Genomic DNA, 27,614 nt, shown 5'->3' with positions numbered 1-27,614 from the left:
GACCTAGCCAGCTCACCTAGTCTGGCCCTGGCTCTGCCCCTTTCTTCAGGACCTGATAGGAGGACGTCCCACAAGCAGCTCAAGGAACACTCCACACCTGTGCAGGCCAGTCCCGCCCCTTCCCCAGAGCCTGGCTCTTTACCTCCCCAAGCAGCCGTTTTACCCTCACCTCACTCTGAGCGGCGATCCTGCGCTTCAGGGAGAAAAGTGGTCAAAGGCAACTATCCTCGTCAAACCCCACACCTTCCGTTCCTTTCTGGTGACGACTGACCAGCTCTCTTCGGGCACCAACTCTGGGGGTGTCCCAACCCTGCTGCCGTCTCCTCCTTTACCAAGCACTGGGACCTTCTCTACCACCTGGCCATCCCTGCCCAGACTCTTCACTTGTATGTCACATGCCCTCAGGAGCCTCTGCCCCTTTCCTCCCAGGTGACCTCTTTAGGTCCCAAGGGTTTACCTTCACCTTATGTGGACTGAGTTTTGCTCTCCAGCCCTGACCACACCCAGAATCTTGTTGTTTTATCTCAGATTTGACAGGTTTAAGATAAACTCTTCAGGCTTTACCCCAAATGGGCTCCCTACCCCCATTTCCCTCTTTCAGTAAAAGAACTCGTTTTTCCTGGAGTTACTCAAGCCAGAAACCCAGGAGCCATCCTGGATTCCCTCCTCACCCTTATCAAACCCATCGGAGCATCAGAGCAGGTCCTGCCTAGTCTGCCTCCCACGATGGGCTCTGCCCACAGCCACCACCTGATCTTGTTTCCCAGCACCTTCCGCTGGGCCATGGGAACACAGCAGCCAACAGGCCCCCACCATTTCCTACTTTCCTTAAAATCCAGACATTCCCCCAGGGCCTGCAGGACCCTCCATGATCTGCAGTGTCTTCATCTATGTCTGGGGCTCTTTGGTCTCTACCTCTAGGATAGAAGCTTCACAAGGGGGGCCTTAGCAGCCTTTCCATACTGTGTCCCTAGGACAGGGACACCTACACCTGGTGAATGCATGAGTGGCCTCGCTGCATCCTCCTGAGCTGGCAGTGCTCTGGAAGCAGTGAGTACAGCTCCGGCTACAGCACCGAGCACATGAGGAAGAGCACTGAAGGCCAGACCAAAGAATGAGACCCCAGGTGACCAGGAGGACTTACCCTGGCAGGTGCTTCCACCCCACATGGCATGAAGGAGGAAGGGGGCAGCAGTTCTGGGCCCATATTCAATGTGGGGGGCAACTTTGGGCCAGGGTGACTTGGTAGGGTCTTGGGCTGGGGCAGGGGGCTGCCTGGGACCAGTGCTGTCCAGGCCTCTGGCAGGCAAGGCGTCATCAGGGAAGGGCCCGCTGGCTGGGTCACACCTGGGTTACACTCCCACGGTGCCTCAGGCCTACGCAGAGGGAGGGGCAGGAGGTGGTCAGGCCACAGTACCCTCCTGAGGACCAGGAGGGAAAGGGGGCCACTCACCCTAGGACCATAAAACATACCCTGGTCTCCCAAGGGTGCGACACCCCAGGGGCCCCTGGCTCTGCATGGGCTCCAGCAGGAAATGTGGGCGTCGAGGCTGCTTTCTTGCCAAGCGGGCAGCATTGCTGGGAAGAAACACAGGCCTGTTCCTCTAGGCTGCTTGGGGCACCCAGTCTGACCCCTCCAATCTTACAGGGAGACTGAGGGCCAGAGAAGGAGAGGCTCTTGCCCAAGGTAAGCGGTGAACCGGAAGTGATCCTGGGCCATATAGTACTTCCAGTAATTCCAATGAAGTGAGCCTGACGACGTGGGGATGCCTCACCCACATCATCTCACTTGACCTCTATAGCAACCTGGTGCTCCTCCCACATCAGAGTGGGAGCAGGCTCATCATGGTCAGACCCTATCAGGGCTGGGGGTAAGGGAGGCAGAGAGGACTGAGGCCCAGTCCAGTACCCAAACCCCCCCCCTCGCCCCCACCACAGGTAACCTCTCTGCCAGGCTCAGGTAGTGCTGGTCACTTGGAGCCGGTGTGCAGGAATGGGCCAGGTCACAAGCAGTAGGGTTTCCGAGAGGGAGCCCATTTCTCAGCTGTACGTGGAGAAGCAGGGAGACTGGAAGGTCTGGGGGCACAAGGGCAGGGCTGCCCTACAGCCTATATTCCTTTTCCTAAAACTACATGTTCTCTCCCCCATGCTCTGCAGGAACAGAGGATGCGGTCCTGTCAGTTGGGACCCAATGGGAATGGGAGGGATGTGACAGGATTCTACTGGAGAGGGGTCCAAGCAGCTCAGCCATGACCTCCCTCCTGTACAGTCCAAGCCTCTGCCCAGACAGGAAGAAAGGAGGACGAGGTGAGGGTTGGGCTACTCACAGCTCTAGAAGTTGGGAGTCTCCAGCAGCCAGGGCCAAGCTGCCCAGAGCTCCCCGTGACTGAGGATCTCGTGTCCTCTTGGCCTCCAGGGCGGCATCCCCAGCCCCAGCAGCAACACAGGTGGAAAGGGGACTGTCAAATGTCACTCTCCTGCTGGGCATGGTGGATGTCAGGGGCTGAGGCTCCCTGCCCTGGCCCAGAACCTTCTGTTTCCACAGCATGGCACAGCGATGGACCACACGGTGGAGACTGTGGGCCGCCTGCAACAGGCCTCTGGTCAGGTCATGCCTGGTCCTGCCTGTTCCCCAGGAGAAGGGGTGGAGGACCCAGGGCTCACCTGCACCTGCTGCTGGGCATGCAGCTGCTGCCGGAAGGCCTGCATGCTGGCTGCAAACCGTAAGAGGCGTGTGGCACCTTCCTGAAGGAGCTGCTGGTGGTAGGCCTGAACAGCTCGCTCCAGTCGCGCCTTCTTTCTCCTCCTTTCCAGTACCAAGCCCAGCCACGCGGCCCACACCTCCAGGGAAAGGAGATGAGGCCCAGATCACCTTGCTTAAGCCTCCCCCTGGAGGTGTGCCCTCCTTTGAGGCATGGCCCTCTCCTGGAGAGGCAGGGGCAGTGGGGTGTGGAGCCCCCCTTACCTTTGCCTGTAGTGAGAAGGACCAGAACCACAAGGCCCGGGCCGTGCCCCGCTGCTCTCGCTTCCTGTTCGCCAGCTAGGGGTCAAAAAGAGGACTATGGAAGTTTAGCCTTTAAGGAGGCTGCCCTGACCACAGCGTCCTGGTCACTCTGAGACCCTTTTCTCGCTGCCCTCCTTCCATTAGAAAGGGCCCAGTGCTGGTGGGCCAAGGAGTGATCCTTTGGGAAGAACAAAGGCAAAAAGCTCCTAGGGAAGGGAGCAGCTTGGGGCGGTGTGCTGGGCTCACCAGACACCTGCACATGAAGGTTTGCTGGGCATGATGCAATCCTGCCTGGTGTTTTATCAAGTCCTTGGGAAAGACATGCATTTCATGTTAATTTTTTGGATATTACCCCTGAAATATTTTCTAATGTGACACTGTAGAAATCAGGCCCTGAAGTGACTTGAGCTTGTACAGGTCACAGGTAGAAGAAGTGGCAGTGCTAGGAAATGATTAAGGTTGGGGGGGCCCTAGGACGAGGGTGGAATTAAAAATGTTAAACGTGGGGGTGCCCAGCTGGCTCCAGTCAGTAGAGTGTGAGACTCTTTTTTAATTTTTTTAATGCTATTAATATTTTTTTTGAGAGAGAAACAGAGTGCAAGTGGGAGAGGGGCAGACAGAGAGGGAGAAAGAATCTGAAGCAGGTCCCAGGCTCTGAGCTGTCAACACAGAGCCCGATGCGGGGCTCAAACTCACGAAATGCAAGATCAAGACCTGAGCCGAAGTCGGATGCTTAACCCAGGCACCCAGGCACCTTGGAGCATGCAACTCTTGATCTCAGGGTCATGAGTTCAAGCCCCACATTGGGTGTACAGATTACTTAAAAGAAATGAAAATAATAATTTAAAAAAAGTTAAACATGGGCTTGGGAGGCAGTGGGAAGGGGAAGGGGCTTCTTGCTGGCTCCCACCTGTTGTTTCCATTGGCGGAAGTAGGCCCGGCTAAGAGTCTGGGCCAGGAGCTGGGCACCCTGCCTCTGCAGGAGCTGGGAAGAGAGCAGACAAAAGCAATCAGGGCCCTGTATCACAAACACCTGGGTGCAGCCAGAGGGTGAAAGGCTCTGGGCCCAAGTGAATTGTCCTCCCATCCCCAGGAAGAGGAGTTCTGGAGGAAGCCAAGGGCCTCCCATACCAGGCATGGGTGTCTACGGGACTCTGGAGGTCTCCCAGCTCTGATATCCCATGTTTCAGAATGAATCAGATCTCTCTGCTGGGCTATCTTCTGCCTGGGGGAGACCCGACCCTGAAACTGGTTTCCCTCAGTCTTCTCAGAAAGGCTCCGGTAATCTTGTGCCTACAGGATCCCAACTACCCAGCACCCATCCTGGTGGTCGTGGGTTCTACAGAAAGGCCCTCCTTTTCCCCAGATGGTTGTCTCCCAGCCTGGAGCACCCCCTCTGTACAGCGGCACGTGGGGAGCTGCCGCCTGCCTCACCCGCTTCCTGACACAGCCCAGATGGTGCACCTTCCACTGGGCCATGGCCTGCAGCAGCAGCCACCGGTGGTGATGCCCAGCTGCCCTCTCGAGCTGGGCTCTCCGCTGGGCTCTCCGCTGGGCTGCCCTCTGGCCTCGGTCCCGCCAGCGCTGAAACCAGGTCCTGAGACATCCTAAGGCAGATCTGAGTCAGAGTTTGCTCTTTTGGAGGGTTTCTACGGACAACTCTGCAATGGTGGAAATTCAGAGAGCAGAAAAGGTCGTGTGGGGGTGGAACTGGGGCGTCAGCTGCACTCAGTAAAACCTCCACATGCAGACAGTGGCCACTCTGAGGACAGCTCTGGCCACCTTCAGTGGCTGTGAGCACCCTGGAGGCCGGAACCAGGTCTGCTGTTTACTGCAAGGGCCTTCCAGAGCCACCAGCCTGTCCACAGCAGCCACGGGTCTGCAGCACCCCTGCGGAGTGTCCTCAGGATGCTGCCGGGGGTGTGGATAAGACCTTTGCCTTGGTCTGAGGGAGTGGGGCGCCATGACTCGATTTTGCCCAGGAGGAAACAAAGGCTTGGTCCGGGCAGCTCAAGCCAGGCACAGTGTCTGCTGGGCCATGTCCTCTGCCACTGTGGCACTGCAGGCAGGCAGAGGCTACATAATGCATTCCGTTTATGTCACCAGATTCTCCCTTGAGGGAGCAAGCACTTTCTGTTTTTTTGTTTTTATTTTTTTCTTTCAGGTTTTTCCCTTTTCTTAGGTCCTGAGAGAAGTTTCTTTTAGAGACAACAGAAGAGGGTTGGTACCAGGGAACTGATGCCAAGATGGGGTGTCCTCTGGGACTTGCTGGAGAGGGCAGGGAAGGAGGATTCACACGCCTGGAGGTGAGCATTAGTACCAAGTGCTGATACGTGCTGGGTACTGCTTCAAGTGTGCCTATTGTGTCTCACTGAACCCACAGGACCACCCCAAGAGGCAGGTACTATTACTCCCATTTTACAGATGGAGAAACTGAGGCTCAAAGAATACTTGGCGAGGTCACACAGCCAGCATCTGACCCCGCCTGTACTAGGCATTCTGTTGAATGTGTTTTATGACGCCTTGCCCTGAGTTCATCCTCCCCCAGCACTGGGCCCCATCCTTGAGCTGCCAAGGTGTGCCTGAGACCCGAGGCCTTAACTAAGCCTAAAAATGGTTCCACAGGTACTGTGTGCATCTGCAGTTTGCTGAGAGCACAGCGTCTTGTCACGTGGCCTCCCAAATCCTTTGTACCACCTGTAATGGCCCCACGCAGGGCCCACCACATGGTGTCACTCCCTTCTACGGAAACTGCCTGCCCCTTGGCCCTGCAGAGAAGCAGCTTCAGGCTGCACCCCATGCCTGTCACCTCTAACACCCACCGTGACCACCTGGGCCGAGTGTGGATGCCTGACCCACACTGGCACTGACAAGGCCTCTGCAGCCCTTGATGCCAAAGCTCTGTCCAAATAGAGGCCAAGGGATGAGCTGAGCCCCTCAGCTTCTTTTTTGGAGTGAACTGGAAACGCAGCACTGGTTTCTGGGGTGAAGGGCAGCGTGAGGACATAGAAAAGCACATTAGGGGTGGAGCAGGTGTGGGATGTTTGACCCCAGGGTTCTGCCCAGAGGAAAGCAGAGATCTGTGTTTATCAACACAACCAAAGTCAGAACCCAACCAAAGTTGATCAATTTTTGTCCTGGAGCAAACTAACAACTTGATCTGTTTTCCCTATGGTCTGATTTAAACCATTTCCATTTGTTTTCACTTCCAGTTGTATCTTCATTTACTCTAAGCACTGGTTTTCCCCTCAGAGTGCTGGATACCCCACTTCAGGGACATGGATCTCAGTTTCCCTGCATCTCATCTCTGCTTCTGTCTGGACCATCTACTCCAGGCTTTTTATAGAAGGTATTCAGACTGCCCAAGGCCACTGCTCCCTAAACATACAAGGAAGCAGGATCCTATGTGATGGGGCTGACCTGAGAAGCAGCCAGCCCCTGGAAGGACTTTCCAATTGAAACCACCCCACCTTTGACCCCTCTTTAAGAATTAGATTTTTGGGTACCTGGATGGCTCAGTCAGTTAAGCATCCAACTCTTGATTTCAGCTCAGGTCAGGATCTCATGCTTCGTGAGTTTGAGCCCTGCGTTGGGCTCTGTACTGACAATGTGGAGCCTGCTTGGGATTCTCTCACTCTCCCTCTTTCTCTGCTCCTCCTCCCCTCTCCTCCTCCCTCTCTCAAAATAAATAATAAACTTAAAAAAAAAAGAATTAGATTTTAAGCCTTGGTCTTGCATTTGAACATAAACTGGTTGGGACACCAGAGTGGCTCAGTTAGTTAAGCATCTGATCTCGGTTTATGATCTCATGGTTTGTGAGTTCGACTCCTGCGTCAGGCTCTTCACTGACAGCTCAGAGCTTCCTTGGGATTCTCTCTCTCCCTCTCTGCCCACCCCCACAAACACTCTCTTTCTCTCAAAAATAAACATTAAAAAAAATGAACACAAAGTGTTTGGCTGGGATTGGTTGGGAACAGAATGCTATGATGTACTAGGTTGAACAGTTACCCCTTCCCACGTTTATGTTCATCCTGGAACCTGAGGGTTGGTGTATTATTTAGCAAGGGGGTCAGCACAATTAACTGACCCCATCCTGTAGTAGAGTGGACCTCTTGATACAGTAGGACTGGTGTCCTTCTAAGAAGAGACACAGGGGAGAGAGCCTTGTGCACACAGAGGCTGAGGCTGGAGTAATGAGTCTATAAGCCACAAACACCAAGGACCACCGGGGCTATCAGAGGCTGGAAGAGGCCAGGAAGGACTTTCCCTTCCAGCCTTCACAGGAATCATGGCCCTGCCAATACCCTGATTTCGGATCGGGCCTCCAGAACACTGAGAGAACAATTTTCTGATGTTTTAAACTTCCTAGCCTAAGGTACTTTAGCATCAGGAAACACACCTACAGGAGAAGAATACAAAGACTGAGGGGAAGCAAATGGAACACAAGACAGTTCTGTGTCCTTCACAATCCTCTTCCCAGCTTCCAGGAACTCTGCTCACCCCTATCCAGCACCTTCTGGGCCTCCTTAATGGCATAGTCCTCCTGCTGTCGGTAGTATATCTGCACTGATGCAGCCTCCCGCCACTGGACCAGGACCTAAGGGGCAGATGAAGAGCAGAGATGTGATCATGGCACATCCTGACTTCCCAGGACACACCAGCTGTGCTGGCAGCTCCTCATGGAATAAGCCCAGTTGGGAACACGGCACACATGCACATTTTGGGAAACGCCAGCCAGCCACACAGGCAATGACCAAACCCCCAGTCCCCACAGGAAGCCCAGTATCTCAGGTGATGGGACTATTCTATAGAAGAACTTAAACTTCCTACCGGCCATCAAAAAGTCATTATGTGGGTTTTTGTTCTATTATTACTTGTTAAATGAAGCTATATGTTATACGCATGCAAGTTTTTTTAAGTTTAGTTATTTATTTTGAAAATTTTTTAATGTTTATTTATTTTTGAGAGACAGAGCATGAGCAGGGAAGGGGCAGAGAGAGAGGGGGAGACACAGAATCCGAAGCAGGCTCCAGGCTCTGAGCTGTCAGCACAGAGCCCAACGCAGGGCTTGAGCTCACAAACCGTGAGATCGTGACCTGAGCCAAAGTCGGATGCTTAACCAACTGAGCCACCCAGGCACCCCTAGTTATTTGAGAGACAGAGAGGGAGAGAGAGAGAGCACGAGCGAGTGCACAACCAGGGGAGGGGCAGAGAGAGAGGGAGAGAAAGAGAATCCCAAGTGGGCTCTGCACTGTCAGTGCAGAGCCTGATGTGGGGCTTGAACCCACAAACAGTGAGATCATGACTTGAGCCAAAATCGAGTCAGACGATTAACCAACTGAGCCACCCAGGTGCCCTAAGTTTATTTTTGAAAGAGAGAGCATGCATCAGAGCACGAATGGGGGAGGGGTAAGAGAGAGAGAGAGCGCGCAAGAGAGTATCCCAAGCAGGCTCCATGCTGTCAGCACAGAAGCCAACATGGGGCTCAATCTCATGAACTGTGACCTATGCCAAAATCAAAAGTCAAGACACTCAACCAACTGAGCCACCCAGGTGCCCCTGCATGCAAATCTTTCACACTGAGACACACACGAAATCACACTAACAGAACACTTTACAAAGAAGTCAAGCATCCAGGGGACACTTGCTGCCCAGGCATGAATGCCATTCCCCGCAAAAAGGCCTTCTCCCTTCCATGCCCTGAAGCAGAGTCCTGACCCTCCTTCCAGGGCTGGCCTTGGAGCTTTTCTGACAACAGACTGGGCCTTGACTTTGTGTTACTCTTCATCCTCCGGAGGCTTCAGAGTTGTCAGGACCAGTACCAGTGCCTCCTAGCCTTCAAGCAGGTGAACCACTGCTGTTCTGGGTTCCTGGCAAACTGCTTTTTTCTAAAACATCCCCAAGTCCAGGGACCACTTCTGTCATTCCTCCCCATCTGTAACATGCCTTCTTCCTACAGCTGCATCCTGGCATGCCCTCCCTCCTCTAGCACGGGGGACAGGCCCCACACATAGCATTTGGGGGCCACTTCCCACGGATGATGACCAACAATCTCACATTCCTGGGGTGCTATATGCTTTCCAGAAAGCCTTTGCAGCCACAAAACCAGCCACAATGAGTGAGCAACCTCTTCTGATAAAAAGACAGAAGCATGCTTAGTTTGTCCCAGTGGAAAATTCCACATGTGTAGGAAATACTGGTTCTGGTAAGAACCAGTTTGCTCACTATGTTTTTGTTTTAATGGATATCGGTTATTAATTCAGTAAAAAAAAAAAATTAATAAATAAAACCCAACTAAATGCTCACACAGCTGTTATGTATGCATAGAGGAGGGTGTTAGCCCATTTCCCAGGTTCCACGTTCAGTGCAAATCTTTGGTGCCACCCCCTCGCAGAAGCACAGTTCCAAACCCTCCTGGGTGACCAGCTGGTCTCCTCATGCCTCACCTTGGAACACAAGGTCCGCCTATAGTGAGCACTTGCTTGGGAGGTTTTCTTTGCTTCATTCACACGGGCCATGGTGTTCTCTCTCCAACGATGGAACACATTCCTGTAGGACACAGGCCGGGGAGATGGGGGTGACACCAGTGTGGAGACAGTACAAGGTTTCTGTGAGCTGTTTCTGGTTCTTCCACTCATTCCTCAGTCGAGGTACAAGGTACCTTGGACTCCTTGTCCCTAACAATATTGGTCTCACTGGCAGCCATGTTTATGCTGACACAGACACTCAACACATGGCCGGTGAGCACCTGCCCTGTGCCAGGCACTGGGGGAGCACTGGGGGCACCATGGTGAACAAGACCAAATACGACATCCACACACGTTAATGTGCTGCAGGGCACACAGAACGGTGACAGTGTAGGTGAGTCATGCCCTAAGAGAGGCACAGATAGAGATGGCATAAGGGCACTGGAGCCCCATCACCATGCATGCTGCTGAGTTAGTTCAGGGACTCCCTCTTCCTCATTCTGTCTAAAGAGCTGGACGGGCACTTCCCTGGAGGGTGGAGATGTTAAGTCCACAAGACCCACCACCAACAAGCAGTCTGGAATATGATATGCTGAACAAATCCAGAGGAAGGAAAATAAAGAGCAGAATGAGGGAGGTCTGCCAGGAAGCAGGGAGTACACAGCCTGGTTTAGCAAGAGCTGGAGGGTGGACTCATGACAGAGCTGGAGCTGAGAGAGCAAGTGACTGAAGGGTGTGAGAGATGCCTCTGGAATCAGTGAAAGGCCTGGAGGACCAAGCGGGAAGGCAGGTGAGGCGGGGCTGAGGCCAAGGGAGCCACTGCAGCCCTGGAGCAGGAGGTGCTCAATCTTGCAGGGGAGGGAGCCGTGTTGAGAGGAGCAAGACAAGTGGGAGTTCTCGCAAATGTCCAAGTGACGGCTGCCTCCTCGAGACCCCACTCTGCACATAGCAGGAATTCGAGACAGGAGATGAACCAATGAATGGGGTGCTTGCTGTGGAAACACCAAAGCCACGCTGTGAGCGTCTGGTCTGGCCCGGCTCTGGAGTCTGCGCCCCATTCCTCGGGCTGGGCCCAGAGATGCCGAGAGACTCACCATAGCAGCTGCCTCTTGTGCTGGCTCTCCCTGGCCGCCACCTCCCGTAGGATGCTCTGCACCTGGCTCTGGTAAGTCTGTGGGAGACCAAGAGGACTAGGAGCCAGCTGTGGGCCCACACCACTCCCTATAGCTAGGCAGGCCTCACAGGTGCTGTGATGCCCAGAGCACTCACCACAGAGGGGGCAGAGGCCAAGAGCCCAGAGTCCCAAGGTCAGAAGAGTGCCCGGACAATAGGCCACTTGGACGGTAAGGCTGGTACCTCCAGCAGCACTTGTTTTTACTTTGCTGAGGGAGGATCAAAGAGCTCAGCCCTGTGGTTGTAAGACCCACAGCCCAGGTACCTTGCTCTTTGTGAGGCTTGTGGAATTACTCGCTCCAGCAGGGGCAGGGAGAACAAGGAAGGGAAGCCAAGTCTCCAGCAACCCCCCCCCCCCCCCGGCAAGGCGGGACATGGAGGAAAGCAGCAGCCCCTACCCCCCAGGCGTGCAGCGCCCTGTGCAGCAACGTGTGCCGGTGATGCAGGTTGGCGCGCGTCAGCTCCCGCTGCTCGGCATCACGCAGGGCCAGGCACTGTGGACAGAAAGAAGGGCCAGGGGCCCAGGGGTGGCTCAGCTGTGCCTCTATCTTACACCCAGCCTGGGTACTCGGGCCTGAGTCCTCATCTCTGAATAGATATCTTTTGGGGGCTTTGTGAGGATCAGGTGGGGCAAGTGCCTGACTCAGGGTAAATGCTCAAGCAATGGTGATGGTCTAAACACTTTTTACCCCAAGTAGGATGCTTATAAATGGTTAGACCAGGAATTTTATGTTCAGTGGGTTCAGGCAAGAACCTAAAAGAATATTAGGGACTTTGAGCCAATCATCTCACAAAACCAGGTTAGCGTTTCCTCCTCTGCTGCCTGGCCTCTCCCCTATGCTCAGAGGCTGGTGCTTGCCGAGAGGCTGTAGAGAAGCCATATGTCCGCTCTGAGTCACGCTGACACACAGTTCCGCCTGGCCACAACCACATGCGGGGGCGTCTATGCCAAAGCCTTACCTCCCTCCACCTGTTCCAGGCCCAGTGGAGGAGCCGTACCGAGTGGAATTCTGCAGCAAGCATTAGGCCCATCTTCCTATGGGGAGGGTTGGAGTCAGCATGGCAGCCTGGACCTGGGCACCCCTCAAGGTCCCTGGCCCCTACCTAGTGGTTGTTAAATTGGAGGAGAAGGGGACCAAGACCTTCTCTGAAGAGCTGCCAAAGGATGTGGGCTCTCACCTCAGGAAAGTGAGCACCTAGTCAAATTTTTGCATACAACTAAAGGGCTCAAGTACCAGTGAAGCACGTTCATGTGAAGGCAACTTAGGAGGTTAAATGTGGCCAGAATTTGAGAGTGGGGGAGATCCTCACAGCACAAAGTGGGTGCAGAAAGGCATCAAAGCAGGACAGTGTCTGCAGTATCCACGTGGGCTGTCTGCCCCAGCTCTCTCTGACCACACAGTGTGGTAAAAACTGCCACAACCTGTCCCCAGGCTGTAGCCGCTGGTCCTGGGGGAGGTCAGCTACCCTGAAATGGGCTCATCAGTCTAGTCCCTGGCCACGGTCACTTTGAATGGGCCCCAACCAGTGAGTAGGATGCATCCAATGGATAGGACCTCAGATCCACGGAGCATGTCTGTCCCTAGTTGAGTTCCTGAGGCTGGGAGCCCCAGGAGGTACCCCAGGATACTTTCACTTGAGCCCTGGTTTTGCACAGACTGTATCAGGTAGAATTTCTGGAACTTAAAACCAGAGTCTAGGCTAACAGGATTCTCCGATGGGCATTCAGAGCTGATGGCATTGCCACTATGGTCAAAGCTGGCCTGAGATGGCAGAGCGTCTGGGCCAGAAGCAGCCCCTCACTCTGTTCTCAGCCCTCGGGCACTCTTCCTCCAGATGCAGAAAGCCTTCCTGAGCTGTCTGTGGTGGTGGTGGGCACAGGCCACTGCTTGCCGCTGCCGCTCCTGGTGACAAGCTGCTGCCTGTTGGTGCCACGTGGACCAGGACCTTCGCAGAAGCTGCCGCTCTGAATGAAGGATGGCCTGGGGCAGGACAGCAGGGAAAGAACAGAGCGGGTCAGGTAGCATGGGTACAGGAGCCAAGAAGAATCTACAGGCCAAAAATAATGACCAAGGCCAAAGAAATGGGCTTTAACAAGCTGCCCTGGCCTAGAAGCCACATATAGACTCTGCTGACAAAGTCAATAGGCACCCCACGCCGTGCCCTGTCTCGTGAGTCCTGGTCACAGGCAGAACACCCCTCAGTGTGGGTCTGGGTTCCAGGCAACATCCAGAGCAGAAGAGGCAGCAAATGCAAAGACTTGAAACAGGTCCTGCCTCCTCAGGGATGGCCACTTACCATTCTCTCTGCCAGGCGGTTTTCTCGATGCTGAAACATCTTCTGCCACCACACAGCAAATACTTTCCTCTCCAACATTTCCCTAAAAATGGCAAACATCATCATTATAATAATGGACTTAAAACAAAGCAACTATAAAAAAGAATGAGAAGTTCCAAATAATTGGATTTTTCCTCTTATGCTATTGAATAAGTTGATGGCACGCCTGGGTGGCTCAGTTGGTTGAGCATCTGACTTTGGCTCAGGTCATGATCTCATGGTTCGTGGGTTCGAGCCCCAAGTCAGGCTCTGTGCTGACAGCTTGGAGCCTGGAGCCTACTTCAGATTCTGTGTCTCCCTTTCTCTCTGCCCTTCCCCTGCTCGTGCTCTGTCTCTCTCTCTCTCTCAAAAATAAATAAATAAACATTAAAAAAAAAAGGTGAATAAGTTGATATGGGGGGGAAGGAAAGAGAAAGACCAGGAAAGCAAACAACAGTAACCAAAAAGCCCCACAGACAACCCAATACTCTCCAAGTGATTTCTGGTGTCAGCGAAGCATTCACACAGTACGAAAAAGACTGACTTTGAGACCCTGTCTCTTCATCAGTTCAGTTCCACACTGCATTACTAACAGTGCTCAATGATCATTAGTGAAAGCCTTTCTAGTTCATTCTGACCAGCCAGGTTGCTGCTACATAAATCCCTGTGGGAAGTGGTTGAAAACAGATTCCAGGCCTCCGGGAATTACTGTGGCCCCAGGAAATGGTAGGTCTGAAGTGGGCCCCTAGAAATGATGTTTAAAACAAGTGTTCCAAGTGAGACAGACAAGGAGACAGGTTTGAGAACCACTGCTTCGTCACCTCTGCCTAGGACTCCCTACTCACCATAATGACGTCAAATCCTGCAAAAGCAGCACTGGGACAACTGGTCAATGGCCACTAGGAGCTGTGCATTGGTAAAACCATGGAACAAAATATATAATGCAACTGTTTTCAGCCCTGGACAGCAGGCAACACAGACTGTGATACTTAGAGACCAGAAACAAGTAAGGTGAGCTCTCTGGCTGCCCAGACTTTCTGCCCAAGGGCATGTTCTGAACCATGGGGGCAGGGGGAGGGAATCCAAGCAGAGGACAGTTTCACAGAGTTGAGGCAGAGACTAGAGTTCAAAACTGCAGGTGAAAGACTGTATGGACACATGTGGCCTTCCTGAACCTGGGCAGGTAGAGAACTCGCCCTGCCCCAGAGGCATGCTCACAGACACCTTGCACACTCCATAAGGGGAACACCCAAACTTCCATGTGAGTCTGCTCCATCTACATATAACACTGTACAGGTAGGCTCTGTGAGGCTGATAGCTGATATCAGGGCTGACAGCTGGATGGAGATGACCAGAGGTTGGAAAGGGCTGGGAGATGGAGTTCTGACCCAGCCTGAATGGAGAGACTTTGCTGAGAACATCAGAATTCAGAAAGGCTAAGCCTCAGTAACAAGAGCTATGCTCTAACACTGAAGACAACATTTAAAGAGCTTCCACATGAGGTGCCTGGCTGGCTCGGTTGATAGAACATGCAACTCTTGATCTCAGTGTGGTAAGTTCAAGTACCATGCTGGGTATAGACATTACTTAAAAAATAAAATCTTGGGGCGCCTGGGTGGCTCAGTTGGTTGGATGCCCGACTTCGGCTCAGGTCATGATCTCGCGGTCCGTGAGTTCGAGCCCCGCGTCGGGCTCTGTGCTGACAGCTCAGAGCCTGGAGCCTATTTCGGATTCTGTGTCTCCCTCTCTCTGACCCTCCCCCGTTCATGCTCTGTCTCTCTCTGTCTCAAAAATAAATAAACGTTAACAAAAAAAAATTAAAAAAAAAATAAAATCTTACACATACACACACACACACACACACACACACACACGCAGACCCACACACACAGACCCACACAAATGAAGAATAGAATCATATTTGATACGATCAACAGGAACCACCAGAATAAACAGCAACTATTGCCTGCCAGAATAAAATGCAAAACCCTTTAAAGGAAAAATAGCTGTCAACAAGACAATGACCCAAATGTTGGTATTAGCAAACACTTAAAAAGTTATTATAAATAAGTTTGTGTACTTTTTTAAAAAAATTTTATTTATTTATTTTGAGAGAGAAAGAATGAGAGCAGGAGAGGGGCAGAGAGAGAAGGAAAGAGAGAATCCCAAGCCGGCTCTGCACTGTCAGCACAGAGCCCAATGCGGGGCTTGAACTCACGAACTGGGAGATCATGACCTGAGCCAAAATCAAGAGTCTGATACCCAAATGACTGAGCCACCCAGGTGCCCCAAGTTTGTGTACTTAAGAGATGAACAAAATTAGTTAACAGACAAGGAATCTTGACAGAAAAATAGAAAGTACAAAAAAGAACCAAATGCTGTGGTGGCTCCTCAAAAAGTAAATGTAGAATTACCATATGATTTGGTGCATTCCACTTCCAGGTATATAAAACCAAAAGAACTAAAAGCAGGGACCCAAACATATGTATGTACAACGATGCTCACAGCAGCATTATCCACAATAGCTAAAAGGTAGAAATAATCCAAGTGTCTATGAACATACGGATGCATACACAAACTGTGGTATATACAATGGAACATTATTCAACCATAAAAAGGAATGAAATTCTTATACATGTTACGACGTGGATAAACCTTGAAAACATTATGCTAAGTAAAATAAGCCAGACACAAAAGGTTTACTATTACACAATTCCATGTAAATGAGATACTTAGAATAGGCAAATTCAGAGACAGAAAGTAGATGAGAGGTTCCCAGGGGCTAGGAGTAGATGGAAATGGGAAGTTAATTTTTAATGGATACAGAATTTGTCTGGGATGATGAAAATGCTCTGGAAATGGATAGTGGTGATGGCTACATAATATTGCAAATGTGCTTAATGCCACTGAATTGTGTACTTAAAAATTACCAATATGGTAAGTTTTATGTTATGTTTTACCAGAATTGGGAAAAAAGAAAGGAAGAAAGAAAATTCTAGACCTGAAAAATACCATATCTGAAGGAGAAAAACCACTGGATGAGCTACAAATGAGAAAGTGAAGGAAAGAGACCACTAAAGACTTTCTATTGGAAGATCAATAGAAAGTACCCAATCTGAAAAAGAGAGAAAAAGAAAAAAAAACAAACAGAGCCTCAGTGACCTGTGGGACAACATCACATAGTCTAACATTGTGTAATTATAGAGTCATAGAAAGAGGGAAGAAAGGATATAGGATAGATAAATTATTTAAAGAAATAATGGTAAAAGACTTTCCAAATTTGGTGGTGGTGGTGGTGGAGGGGGAAACACCTCAGATTCAAGTTAGCTCAACCAACCCCAAGCAGGATAAACACAAGAAAACTACACTTAAAACATATCACACTCCAAACTGTTGAAAACCAAAGCTTAATAAAAACATCTTAAAGGCAAAGGAAGAGAGACAGATTACATCCAGGGGAAGAACAATACAAATGATGGGTGACTTTACAACATAAATAATGGAGGCCAGAAGACAAGGGAAGATGTCTTTAAAAGACTTGGGGGGCTCCTGGGTGGCTCAGTCGATTGAGCGACCAACTTCAGCTCAGGTCATGATCTCATGGTTTGTGAGTTCAAGCCCCGCGTCAGGCTCTGTGCTGACAGCTCAGAGCCTGGAGCCTGCCTCTGATTCTGTGTCTCCCTCTCTCTCTGCCCCTCCCCCACTCATGCTCTGTCTCTGTCTCAGAAATAAATAAACATTAAAAAAAAATTTTTTAAGTAAATAAATAAATAACTCAGGAGTGAGGGGTGGAGAAATCAACTCATTGTTCCATATCTAGGAAAAGGTCCTTTTTTGTTTTTTTTAAGTTTACTTATTTATTTTGAGACAGAGTGAGTAAGCAAGAGAGAGCATGAGCAGGGGAGGGGCAAAGACAGAGAATCCAAGCAGGCTCTGTATTGTTAGCATGGAGCCTGACACGGGGCTCAAACCCAGGAACTGGGACACCGTGGCCTGAGCTGAAACTAAGAGTTGGACACTTAATGGACTGAGCCACCCAGGCACTGCCAGGAAAAGGTCCTTTAAAAATGAAAGTGAGAGGGGCGCCTGGGTGGCGCAGTCGGTTAAGCGTCCGACTTCAGCCAGGTCACGATCTCGCGGTCCGTGAGTTCGAGCCCCGCGTCAGGCTCTGGGCTGATAGCTCGGAGCCTGGAGCCTGTTTCCGATTCTGTGTCTCCCTCTCTCTCTGCCCCTCCCCCGTTCATGCTCTGTCTCTCTCTGTCCCAAAAATAAATAAACGTTGAAAAAAAAAAAATTAAAAAAAAAAAAAATGAAAGTGAGAGTGAAAGAACCATCAACAAAAGCAGAGATAATTCATCTCCAGCTGACTTATACTATAAAAATGCTAAAAGATCTTCTTCAGGCTGAAAAGATGAAAGCATACAGATGAAAACTCAGATTTATAGGAAGAAACAAAGAATATTAAATATGGAAAATATGTGAGTAAGTATAAAAGACTGTCTTTTTTCTCCTGTTAATTTTTAAAAAGAATTCTGTTTAAAGCAAAAATAGTAACATTACATGGGTAAAATGTAGGACAACAAATACCATCAAGGATAGAGAGGAAAGGAATTCTACTGTTTTTATATTCTTACACTTAACATGAAGTGGTATGATAGAACTAAATAGGTAATAAATTAACGATGCATATTATAATTCCTGGAATGACAATTTTATTTTTTATTTTTTTTAAGTTTATTTATTTTGAGAGAGAGAGAGAGTGCGTGTGGGAGGATGTATGAGCAAGAGAGGGGCAGAGAGAAAAAGAGGATCCCAAGCAGGCTCTGTGCTGTCAGCACGGAGCCCACCACAAGGCCCAAACCCATAAAACTGTGAGATCATGACCTGAACCAATATCAAGAGTCAGCCACTCAACCAATTGAGCCACCCAGGCATCCCTAGAAAGACAATTTTAAAAATATAAAAGGTATAGAGCTAAAGAGTCAATATAGGAAATAAAATGTAAATTTTAATTTACTTTTAATGTAAATTAAAATTTAAATGAACAATTAAAATTTTTCATTTAAATGAACAATTAAATTTTTTTTAAATGAATAAGGCAGAAAAGAAGGAACAGAGAAACAAAAACCAGACATAGGCTCCAGCCCAACCATATCAACAATTACATTAAATATAAATGAACCACACACTAATTAAAAAGCAGAAATTGTCAGACTGGATAAAAAATTAACTTCAACTATATGCTGTTTACAGGAGACATGCTTTATTAAATAGGAAGACAAACAGATAAACTGAAAGTAAGAGTAGGAAGGGTAAACCACGTAAACTGTAAATATAAAAAAAGCTGGTGAGAATATTTTAAGTCAAAGTAGACTTTGAGAAAAGAACTAGTACCAAAAATAAGGAGGTTCATTTCAAAATGATACAAGGGCAATTTATGAGGAAAACATAACAATCATAACTGTACATGGATCAAATAACAGAGCTTCCAAAAACATGAAGCAAAACTGTTAGTATTACCAGGAGAAATAGACAAATCCATAATCATAACTAGAGATTTTTTTTTCTTTAGAGAAAGAGAGAGAGAGAGAGAGAGAGAGCATGCTCACACAAGTGGGAGAGGGGCAGAAGGAGAGGGAGAGACAGAATCCCAAAGAGGCTCCATGCCCAGCACAAAGCCTGACACGGGGCTTGATTGTATATGACCGTGAGATCACGACCTGAGCTGAAATCAAGAGTCAGATGCTTAACCAGCTGAGCCACCCGGACATCCCATAGCTAGAGATGTTTAACACTCCTCTGTAGTAATTGAGAGAACAAGTAGACAAACAAAACACCCATAAGGATATAAAAATTTGAAGATGATTACCAACCAAATCATCCTAATAGACATTTATAGAATACTATACCCAACAACTGTAGTATAAACATTCTTTTAAAGTGCACATGGGAAAAAACAAAAGTTCACCAAAAGAGACCACATATATGCGACCATAAAACATGTCAAAACAGTCAAAAACTGAAGTTATACAAGGTATGTTCTCTACCACAATGGAATTAAATTAATAATTAAAAACAATAGTATATCGGGGTACCTGGGTGGCTTAGTTGATTAAGCATCCAACTGTGACTCAGGTCATGATCTCGGGGTTTGTGGGTTCAAGCCCCACACTGGGCTCTGATCCTGCTTTGGATTCTGCGTCTCCCTCTCTGTGCCCCTCTCCCACTTGTGCTTTCCCCCCCCTCAAAAATAAATAAAAACAAAAACAAAAAAAACACAATATATCAAGAAAATTCCTATTTGAACATTCCTATTGAAATTGAAAATTCCTATTTGAACATTTAAAATGGATAATCGAACAACAACAAAAAGAAAAGGTGGGGGTGAATGGCTGGCTCAGTTGACGGAGCATGCGATTCTTGATCTTGGGGCTATAAGTTCGAGCCCCCATGCTGGTGTAGAGATTGCTAAAAAATAAATAAAATTAAAAAAAAAAAAACCCAAAAACCGTGATTTGTGCTTCCATCTTAAGGTTAAGAAAAAAAAAAAAAAAGAGGGCAAATTAAATCTGAAGTAAGTAGAAAGAGAAGCAAAATGAAGAGCTGGAATCAACGTAAGAAAAATATACAATAAGAAAATCAGTAAAGCAAAAGTTAAAAAAAAAAACACAACCTGATAATTCCTAGTGAGACTAATCAAGAAAAAAAGAGAAAAAACACAAATTACCCAAATCAGGAATGAACAGGGTAGTATCATCATTAATTCTACAGACATTAAAAGAGTTAAAAGACACTTTTATGAACAGCTTTCTGCCACTAAATGTGACACCTTGGATAGAACGAAAAATTCCTTGAAAAACAGAGCTCATCAAAACTAACACGAAAAGAAACTTAGTAGCTCTGTATCTATTTTCAAAATTAAATCTGTAACCAAAAACATATCCATAAAGGAAACTCTAGGTCCAGATAATTTCACTATTAAATTCTACAAAAATTTGAAAGAAATAAGAAAGACAAACATTACAAGAAAACTACAGACCAATATCCCTCATGAAAGTACATGTAAAATTTTCAAATAAAACATTAACAGACCAAAATCAACAGCATGTGAGGGACACCTGGGTGGCTCAATTGGTTAAGCATGTGACACTTGATTTCGGCTCAGGTCACGATCTCATGGCTTGTGAGTTTGAGCCTTGCATGCGGAGCCTGCTTGGGATGCGGAGACTGCTTGGGATGTGGAGCCTGCTTGGGATTCTTTCTCTCTCTCTCTCTCTCTCTCTCTCTTTCAATCTCTCTCTCTCCCTGTGCCCCCTCCCCCTAACTCTCTCTCTCTCAAAACAAATGAACAAAAACTTTTACAATATTTTTAAAAAATCAACAGCATGTGGAAAAGATAATATATCATGGCTAAGGGGGTTCTATATCTCAGGAATATGGGTTGATTTAATATAGAAATCAGGAAAACCATATGATCATCTCAATAAATAAAGAAAAAGCATCTGGAAAAATTTAACCACCATTCATAATAAAAACTCTAAATAAACAAAAGGGAACACTGTCAATCTAATAAAGGGTATCTATAAAAATACTCAATGGTGAAAACTGTTTTTGTTTTCCCAAGGTAGGAAAAAGACAATTATGTATCCTCTCATTACCTCTGCTCAAGACTTTACTGGAGATGCTAGTTAGTGCAATAAGACAAGACTTTATATAATGGGATCATACAGTATGTGTTCTGTTGTATCTGGCTTTTATTTATTTTTTAGAGAGAAAGAGAGAAGAAGAGAGGGGCAGAGGGAGAAAGAGGGAGACAGAATCTTAAGCAGGCTCCATGCCCAGCACAGAGCTGACATGGGGCTTCATCTCACGACAGACTCAAATCAGTAAATGAATCTAGAAAGGTCACAAAGCACAAGGTATCAGTTGTATTTCTATACTGTAGGACAAACAATTGGAAATGAATTTTTAAAATAATTCTATTCACAGTATCATAAAAAAGGCATTTAGGAATAAATTTTACAATATACATACAAAACTCCTATGCAAAGTTACAAAACATTGAGAAAACAAAGAAAAGCTATATAAATAGAGACGTTCTCATGTTCACTTATTGGAAGTATCAATATGTTTAAGACGTCCAATCTCTCCTAAATTGATCTATATAGATTCAGTGCAATCCCAAATAAAAAAAATCCCAGGAAAAACAAAATTGAAGAACTGATTTCAAAACTTGCTATAAAGATACAATAATCAAGACAGTATGGTAACAGCATAAGGATAAATGAGTAAATAAATGGAACAGAAGAGAAAGTCCAGAAATAGATGCAAACTGATTTTCAACAAAGGTGTCAAGGTAATTCAATTCAGGAATGAAAAGTCTTTTCAACAAATAGTACTGGAAAAACCTGAAAAACAGAAAAAAGTTAATTCTTGGCTCCTACCTCAGACCATATACAGAAAAAAGTTCAAGATGATCACAGACCTACATGAAATGCTAAAACTATAAACCTTCCAGGGGAAATGTAGGAAAATATCTTTTAAGATCTTGGGTATAGGTAAATATTTTTTTAGAGAAAACCCAAAAATCAGTAATTATAAAAGAAAAAATTTGATGAACTGGACTGTAACAAAATTAAACAGGCTTGCTCATCAAAAAAAATACTGTTAATTCATAAAGCCAGCTGCAAGGAAATGGTTTCTCCCAAGGTATGCAGCAGTTAGTTGTAAAATGCCACAAGGGCTTCTTTACTCTGAGTGGTGATTTCTTCCTTACCAATGATGCTCCAGACAAGCTTTGCTGTTTTCATTTATTCCTGAGGGCACACATAACAGTACTCCCTAGTGAACCCCACTGCTCATCCCTCCTAATTTTGCCTCAGAAACAGCAAACAATCCAGGGCACCTGAGTGGCTCAGTTGAGTGTCCTACTTCGGCTCAGGTCATGATCTCACAGTTCGTGAGCTCGGGCCCCACATCAGCTGTCTGCTCTTAGCACAGAGCCTGCTTAGGATCCTCTGTCTCCCTCTGTCTCTGCCCCTCTCCTGCTTGCTCTCTCTCAAAAATAAACATAAAAAAAAAAAAAAAACACAAGAAAGAAAGAAATAGTGAACAATTCAAAACTAATCCCTGTTTCTCTTTTCCCTCTTCAGAATCCTTTAGTGGGAACACAAACCTTACAAATTCCTTTCCCTCAGAAACAGCACCATTCCAGAATTCCTCTGGAATTCCCTCCTTCAAAGGCAATCAATCTGACTTGATCCTGGCTGATGAGGCTTTAAAAAGATGCTCAGCATTATTAGTCGACAGGGAAACAAGACAGCACTCCACATCAACCAGAGTGGCTCAATTAAAAACACTGTCAAAACCAAATGTTGATGAGGATGTGGAACAACCAGGCTGGTGGGTGTATAATGACACGACCCCCTGTAGGATTAAGATTAAGCATATCTCTACCCTGTGATCCAGAAGTCGGCTTCTAGTATCTACTCAAGAGAAATGACAACACCATCCACCTAAAAGTTCACAGCAGATTTATTCATAATGGCCTCAAACTGGCAACAACTCATATGTTTAAATGGATCAAAATATTGTCTTATATTCATACAATACTACTCAGTAAACAAGAAACATGGCTCAACCTCAAAAACATTACATTGAACTTTAAAACAAGTCAGACACTGGGGCGCCTGGGTGGCTCAATGGATTAAGCATCTGACTCTTGATTTCAGCTCAGGGGATGATCTCACTGTTGTGAGATCAAGCCCCATGTCAGCTCTGTGCTGGGCATGGAGCCTGCTTAAGATTCTCTCTCTCTCCCTCTGTCCTTCCCTTCTCTCTCTCTCTCTCTCTCTCTCAAAAGATAAATAATAAAAGCCAGAAACAACAGAACATACACTGTATGATCCCATTATATAAAGTTCAAAAACATGCAAAATTAACCTGGGATGATAGTTACATGTGAGGGTTAGGAATTAACTGGAAGGAAATGAGGGAACTTTCTGAGGTGATGGAAATGTTGTGGATCTTGACTGGGTTGTTGATTATCCAGGTATACAATTTGTGAAAACTCATCAAACTATTTACTTAACATATGTGCCTTTCACTATTAATTTTAGCTCAATTAAAAAAAAAAAAAAGACAAACCAGTCTTGTCTCATTCTCAGAATAGTATTTCACTGGTAGGTTAAGAAACGACAATTTTTAGTTGCCATTCATGAGCTCCCACTATAAATTCTGTCCATATTCCTAAGATATTCAAAAAATACCCTAAGAATTATGGAAAAATAGAACATACATATTTTGGGGGAACTCTGATTTGCTAAACTCCGTAGGAAACCTACGAATATTCATTTGCTGTATTTGAATCACAAATTGAGATGATTTGTATTTGAATCACAAATCAATTCTAGGGGTTAGGAGGAAGGTTGATATTTTGTGCTGACATTCTGCTTGTATTCCACATGGATTATCTCACTACTTTTCATGACAACCCTATAAGATAGGGTCTGAACTCGGGCCTGTCTAGCTTCCAAGCCAGGCTCTCCATCACTTTGCTCCCTCATGATCAGAAAGGCAGGAACCTAAAAAACTAAGTTTTCTAAAAAGATCCAACTAAACTAAAACAAGATAAAATCCAGATCAGGCTAAATCCACATCAGGCCTTGGTTATCTTCCAAGCCTTCTGGCTACTTCCCTGTCTCCAATTCACCCTCCACCTTTTTGTCTCAAGAATGATAACTGTAAAATCACCCAAGACTGATCCCCAACAAAAATCCTTTAATTAAATTTTTTTTTTAATTTCTACTTTTTTTTAAGTTTATTTATTTATTTTGAGAGAGACAGAGACAGTACAAGTGGGGAAGGGGCAAAGAGAGAGAGACAGGAAGACAGAGAATCCCAAGCAGGTTCCACATGGTTAGCATGGAGCCCAATGTGGGGCTCGAACCCATGAAACTCTGAGATCAGGACCTGAGCTGAAACCAAGAGTCAGATGCTTAACCGAGTGAGCCACCCAGGTGCCTCAACAAAAATTCTTTTAGAAACTCTTCTTGGCTATTGTGTGTGCGTGTGTGTGTGTGTGTGTGTGTGTGTGTGTGTTTAATGTTTATTTGTTTTTGAGAGAGACAGAGTATGAGTGGGGGAGGGGCAGAGAGAGAGGGAGACACAGAATTCAAAGCAGGCTCCAGGCTCTGAACTGTCAGCACAGAGCCCAATTCGGGGCTTGAACTCATGAGCTGTGAGATCATGACATGAGCTGAAGTTGGACACTTAACTGACTGAGCCACCTAGGTACCCCTCCTCTTGGCTATTTTGAAAGTACTCTCAAAATGTGAAAGTCTCTGCAGCATGCCAAAATACAAAAAAGCAACAGAATAAATCATGACTTTGTAAAAGAAACAAAGGGTGTGTGTGTGGGTGTGTGTGTGTGTGTGTGTGTGTGTGTGTGTTAAGTATTAATGACATTTTTCAAAGGAATCTTATATCAGACATCAATACAGGAACTAGGTAAAGGTGAAGCCATGGTCTGCAGAAGGGGAAAAGGTAAGTGCTGTCCCCTTGTCAGCCTCTAATTTCTCAGGGCTTCCCCCTAATAATCTTCTCCTTGAACATTGTGCTAAGGACTCAGATTTCTGGCTGATCCCCTCAGACTAGCATTCAGAGTCCTTCAAAGTCAAAATCATTGTAACTTCTCCTACATCCCTGCCTCTTGGTCTCTCTGTCCTAAATTGATATACACTTTTCTCAGGGCAATCTCCATAACTATCACTTTACTAGTTACATGCACCTGCTTAAACATCTGTTATCTTTCTATGGGCCTGGGTGATCCCCTGGGTCTGGTCCTCCTCATCTTGCCCACTCCTGCCATCCATCCTCACCCCTCAGCTCATAGCATGCTTCCCCCAGGGACTTCCCTCAGCACCAGCTCTGAGCTCTAGAAGAACTCGGGGCTGACATAATTGAGGACACATGGATCTATTCTCTGGAATGGTTCCTCAATTGTTTCTTGTGTATCAGTCTTACCTCCTCACAAAGATTGAAAGTTTCTACAAAGTCATCAAAAAGATCTTCCTTTTGATCTAGCACAAAGTCTCTGGAGTCAAGGAGACCTGAACTGAAACCTGGCTCTGCCACTTACTGGTTGTTTTACATGGGGGAGTCATTTGTCATTTTGAGCCTGTTCTCTTAGGACTGCTGTGAGAAGGAAAATTATTAATGAAGTTGGTGATGTCATAGGTGAATGAGCTTATATATCTGTTTCCTTTCTCCCATTACACCACACCCACCACAGTGGTAGACACACAGTCAGTGATTATTAAGTTCTTTGTTATATTCTTCCAGAATGCAGCAAGGATCTGCTATGGGCAAATTTTACCTCTGTGGGAGCTAAAAAGACATAGCTCTCTGCTCTTTGCCCATCCTAATTTTGTTGACGACTATATTTCAAACTTCAGAAAGTCAGGTCTAGCAGAACAGGAAGCAAGCATTTCAGGGAAATCACACTCAAGAATGCCTGCCAAGGCAAAGCAAGGTCCAACCACACTCTGATCCAGAAAGCTAATGGGCAGCTCTAATGGAGCTCACACTGGCTTGCAATGAGGAAAGGGGCATAAAACTCGGGCTGTTTTGAAAGCATTTGCAATAAAGATGAGCAAAAGCTTTCCCAGAAGAAATAGTGGCTGTCTTTTCCTGCTCCATGAAAAATGAGCCCACCTAATTGAAAAACCAGGGCCTAGGAAGCAGAAAAACAACACAAATGGCAGTGGGGGCAGCAGAATTAGACCTGAGAAGCCTGCACAGACAGGAGCTGCACAGCATACCTGTGAAAGAGTGCTGCTCTTGCATTGAGGACACTTTCCTGCTGGTGCCATCGCCAGAGTTTTCTCCATGCGTGAAAGGCCACAGGCAGGGCTCTCTGCTGGAAGTGACTGTCTGCTCTGGACTGCAGCCGCTACAGTAAAACAATGAATGGCCTTTATTTGTACTTTATATTATTAAAAAAAATGACCTTTCAGGGTCACACTCTAGAGGGACGGTTGCTTTCTACACAAAATTGAGAAAAAGATTAAGATAATTATTTTTAATCTTTGTCAACACAATAGGTGAAGAATGAAATATGAGAAGGAAGAGATTTTTACTTTAAAAACAGGTTGAGCATCTCTTCACACATTTGTGTGTGTGTGTGTGTGTGCATATATACATGCATATATCTAAATGTTTTGTCCTATGTACTAAGTGTTCATACCATTGCCTGTTTTACATCTGCCAGTGCTTACCTCAGTGATATAAATGGGCTTTTTGAACCTTATGAAATTTATCAGTTCTTTGTCATGTGTGTTAACAACACTGTTCCCACCCTGTAATATATCTTTTGATTTTATGATGTTTATTTGCAATACAGATTCTTTAAATTTTTATGTAATTATGAAAGGCTACTACTGTATCACTAAATATCAGTAGGAAGACAGAAAACCAACATAAAAAAATACATATGCCTTCATGATCCAAAACTTTGGGATAAAACATGTGGTAGATTTTAAAACAGGACCTCAAATTCTTGGGTCTTCCTTTACTGAAAAGTCCCATCCCCTTGAATCTGGGCAGGATAGTGACTGCTTTGATCAACAGAGAATGGTGACAATATCAACATGTGACTTCGGAGGCTAGGTCATGAAAGGCCACACAGCTTGTGTCTGGTTCACTGTGACACTTTTGGAGTGAGCAGCGACACAGGAAGTCTGACCGCGCTGAGGTCACCATCATCATGCGTGAGGCAATCCAAGCCTCTCAGAGAGGCCTGATGTAGGTGCTCTGGTTAACAATCCCAGATGAGCTCAGTCTTCGAGTTATTCCAGTCCAGGAACCAGCCATGTGAGTAAAGAAACTTCTAGATGATCCTAATGCCCTGCCATCAGACTTCCCAGCTGAGGCCCCAGTAATCATGGAGCAAAGACCAACCATCTTTGTTATGTCTTCTTTCAATTTTTGACCCACAGAATCCATAGGCATAATAAAATGGTTGGGTTTTTTTTTTAATTTTTTTTTTAATGTTTATTTATTTTTGAGACAGAGAGAGACAGAGCATGAATGGGGGAGGGTCAGAGAGAGAGGGAAACACAGGATCTGAAACAGGCTCCAGGCTCTGAGCAGTCAGCACAGGGCCCGACGCGGGGCTCAAACTCACGGACCGCGAGATCGTGGCCTGAGCCGAAGTCGGACGCTTAACCAACTGAGCCTCCCAGGCGCCCCAAAATGGTTGTTTTTTTAAGCCACTGGGTTTGGGGTGATTTTTCACATAGCAACAGATAACTGAACAGTAAGCATATGTGTGTGTGTGTGAATATATGATATACATACTCCCACACACACGGAGGAAAAAAGATACCAGACTTACTCACCAAATGTTATCTTAAGACTATGGGTGTTTTATTTTTTTTTTCTTTTATGTACTCCTACACTTCTCAAATTATAATGTCTATATATTGCTTAAGGGCATTTACATTTTCAAATGTAAACAGAAGTAGAAGCAATACTATAATGAATCCCCATGAACTTACCATCTAGCACCAACAATCAGCAAACATTTTGCCATTCTTTACGTATTACTTTTTAAAAAGAAAGAAACCCACAATGAATAATATTTTTATCTTTGC

General features: G+C 46.5%; 1 protein-coding gene and 1 long non-coding RNA gene across 21 annotated transcripts in view; one reads left to right on the top strand and one right to left on the bottom strand.

Annotated features, from left to right (window-relative positions):
- The window catches only part of SFI1 (SFI1 centrin binding protein), a 103,260-nt gene that overhangs the window by 1,302 nt on the left and 74,344 nt on the right, over positions 1-27,614 (bottom strand). For 9 of the 20 annotated variants that reach the window (XM_030335888.1, XM_030335890.1, XM_030335877.1 and 6 more), the window contains 16 exons: positions 25,782-25,912; positions 12,943-13,024; positions 12,448-12,626; positions 11,605-11,680; positions 11,043-11,138; positions 10,741-10,853; positions 10,566-10,661; positions 9,451-9,553; positions 7,505-7,601; positions 4,439-4,611; positions 3,915-3,989; positions 2,966-3,040; positions 2,665-2,841; positions 2,328-2,587; positions 1,474-1,578; positions 1,145-1,376 (listed from right to left, as the gene is read on the bottom strand). In XM_030335888.1, coding sequence (XP_030191748.1) covers positions 1,145-1,376; positions 1,474-1,578; positions 2,328-2,587; positions 2,665-2,841; positions 2,966-3,040; positions 3,915-3,989; positions 4,439-4,611; positions 7,505-7,601; positions 9,451-9,553; positions 10,566-10,661; positions 10,741-10,853; positions 11,043-11,138; positions 11,605-11,680; positions 12,448-12,626; positions 12,943-13,024; positions 25,782-25,912 — 2,070 coding nt within the window. Of the gene's footprint in view, positions 1-1,144; positions 1,377-1,473; positions 1,579-1,943; positions 2,045-2,327; positions 2,588-2,664; positions 2,842-2,965; positions 3,041-3,914; positions 3,990-4,438; positions 4,612-7,504; positions 7,602-9,450; positions 9,554-10,565; positions 10,662-10,740; positions 10,854-11,042; positions 11,139-11,604; positions 11,681-12,447; positions 12,627-12,942; positions 13,025-25,781; positions 25,913-27,614 lie in introns of those variants that run through there. The other 11 variants (XM_030335892.1, XM_030335895.1, XM_030335896.1 and 8 more) reach the window with 4 other exon arrangements.
- Positions 10,049-13,135, top strand: LOC115528091. Its single transcript, XR_003973133.1, has 2 exons — positions 10,049-10,636; positions 12,459-13,135. It is a non-coding gene; the product is annotated as an uncharacterized LOC115528091 (long non-coding RNA).

Source organism: Lynx canadensis, chromosome D3 (genome assembly GCF_007474595.2).
Source record: "Lynx canadensis isolate LIC74 chromosome D3, mLynCan4.pri.v2, whole genome shotgun sequence".
In the NCBI taxonomy this organism is placed as follows: domain Eukaryota; kingdom Metazoa; phylum Chordata; class Mammalia; order Carnivora; family Felidae; genus Lynx; species Lynx canadensis.
The sequence above is the reverse complement of the archived record's forward strand: the minus strand, read 5'-3'. Positions and strand labels throughout refer to the sequence as shown.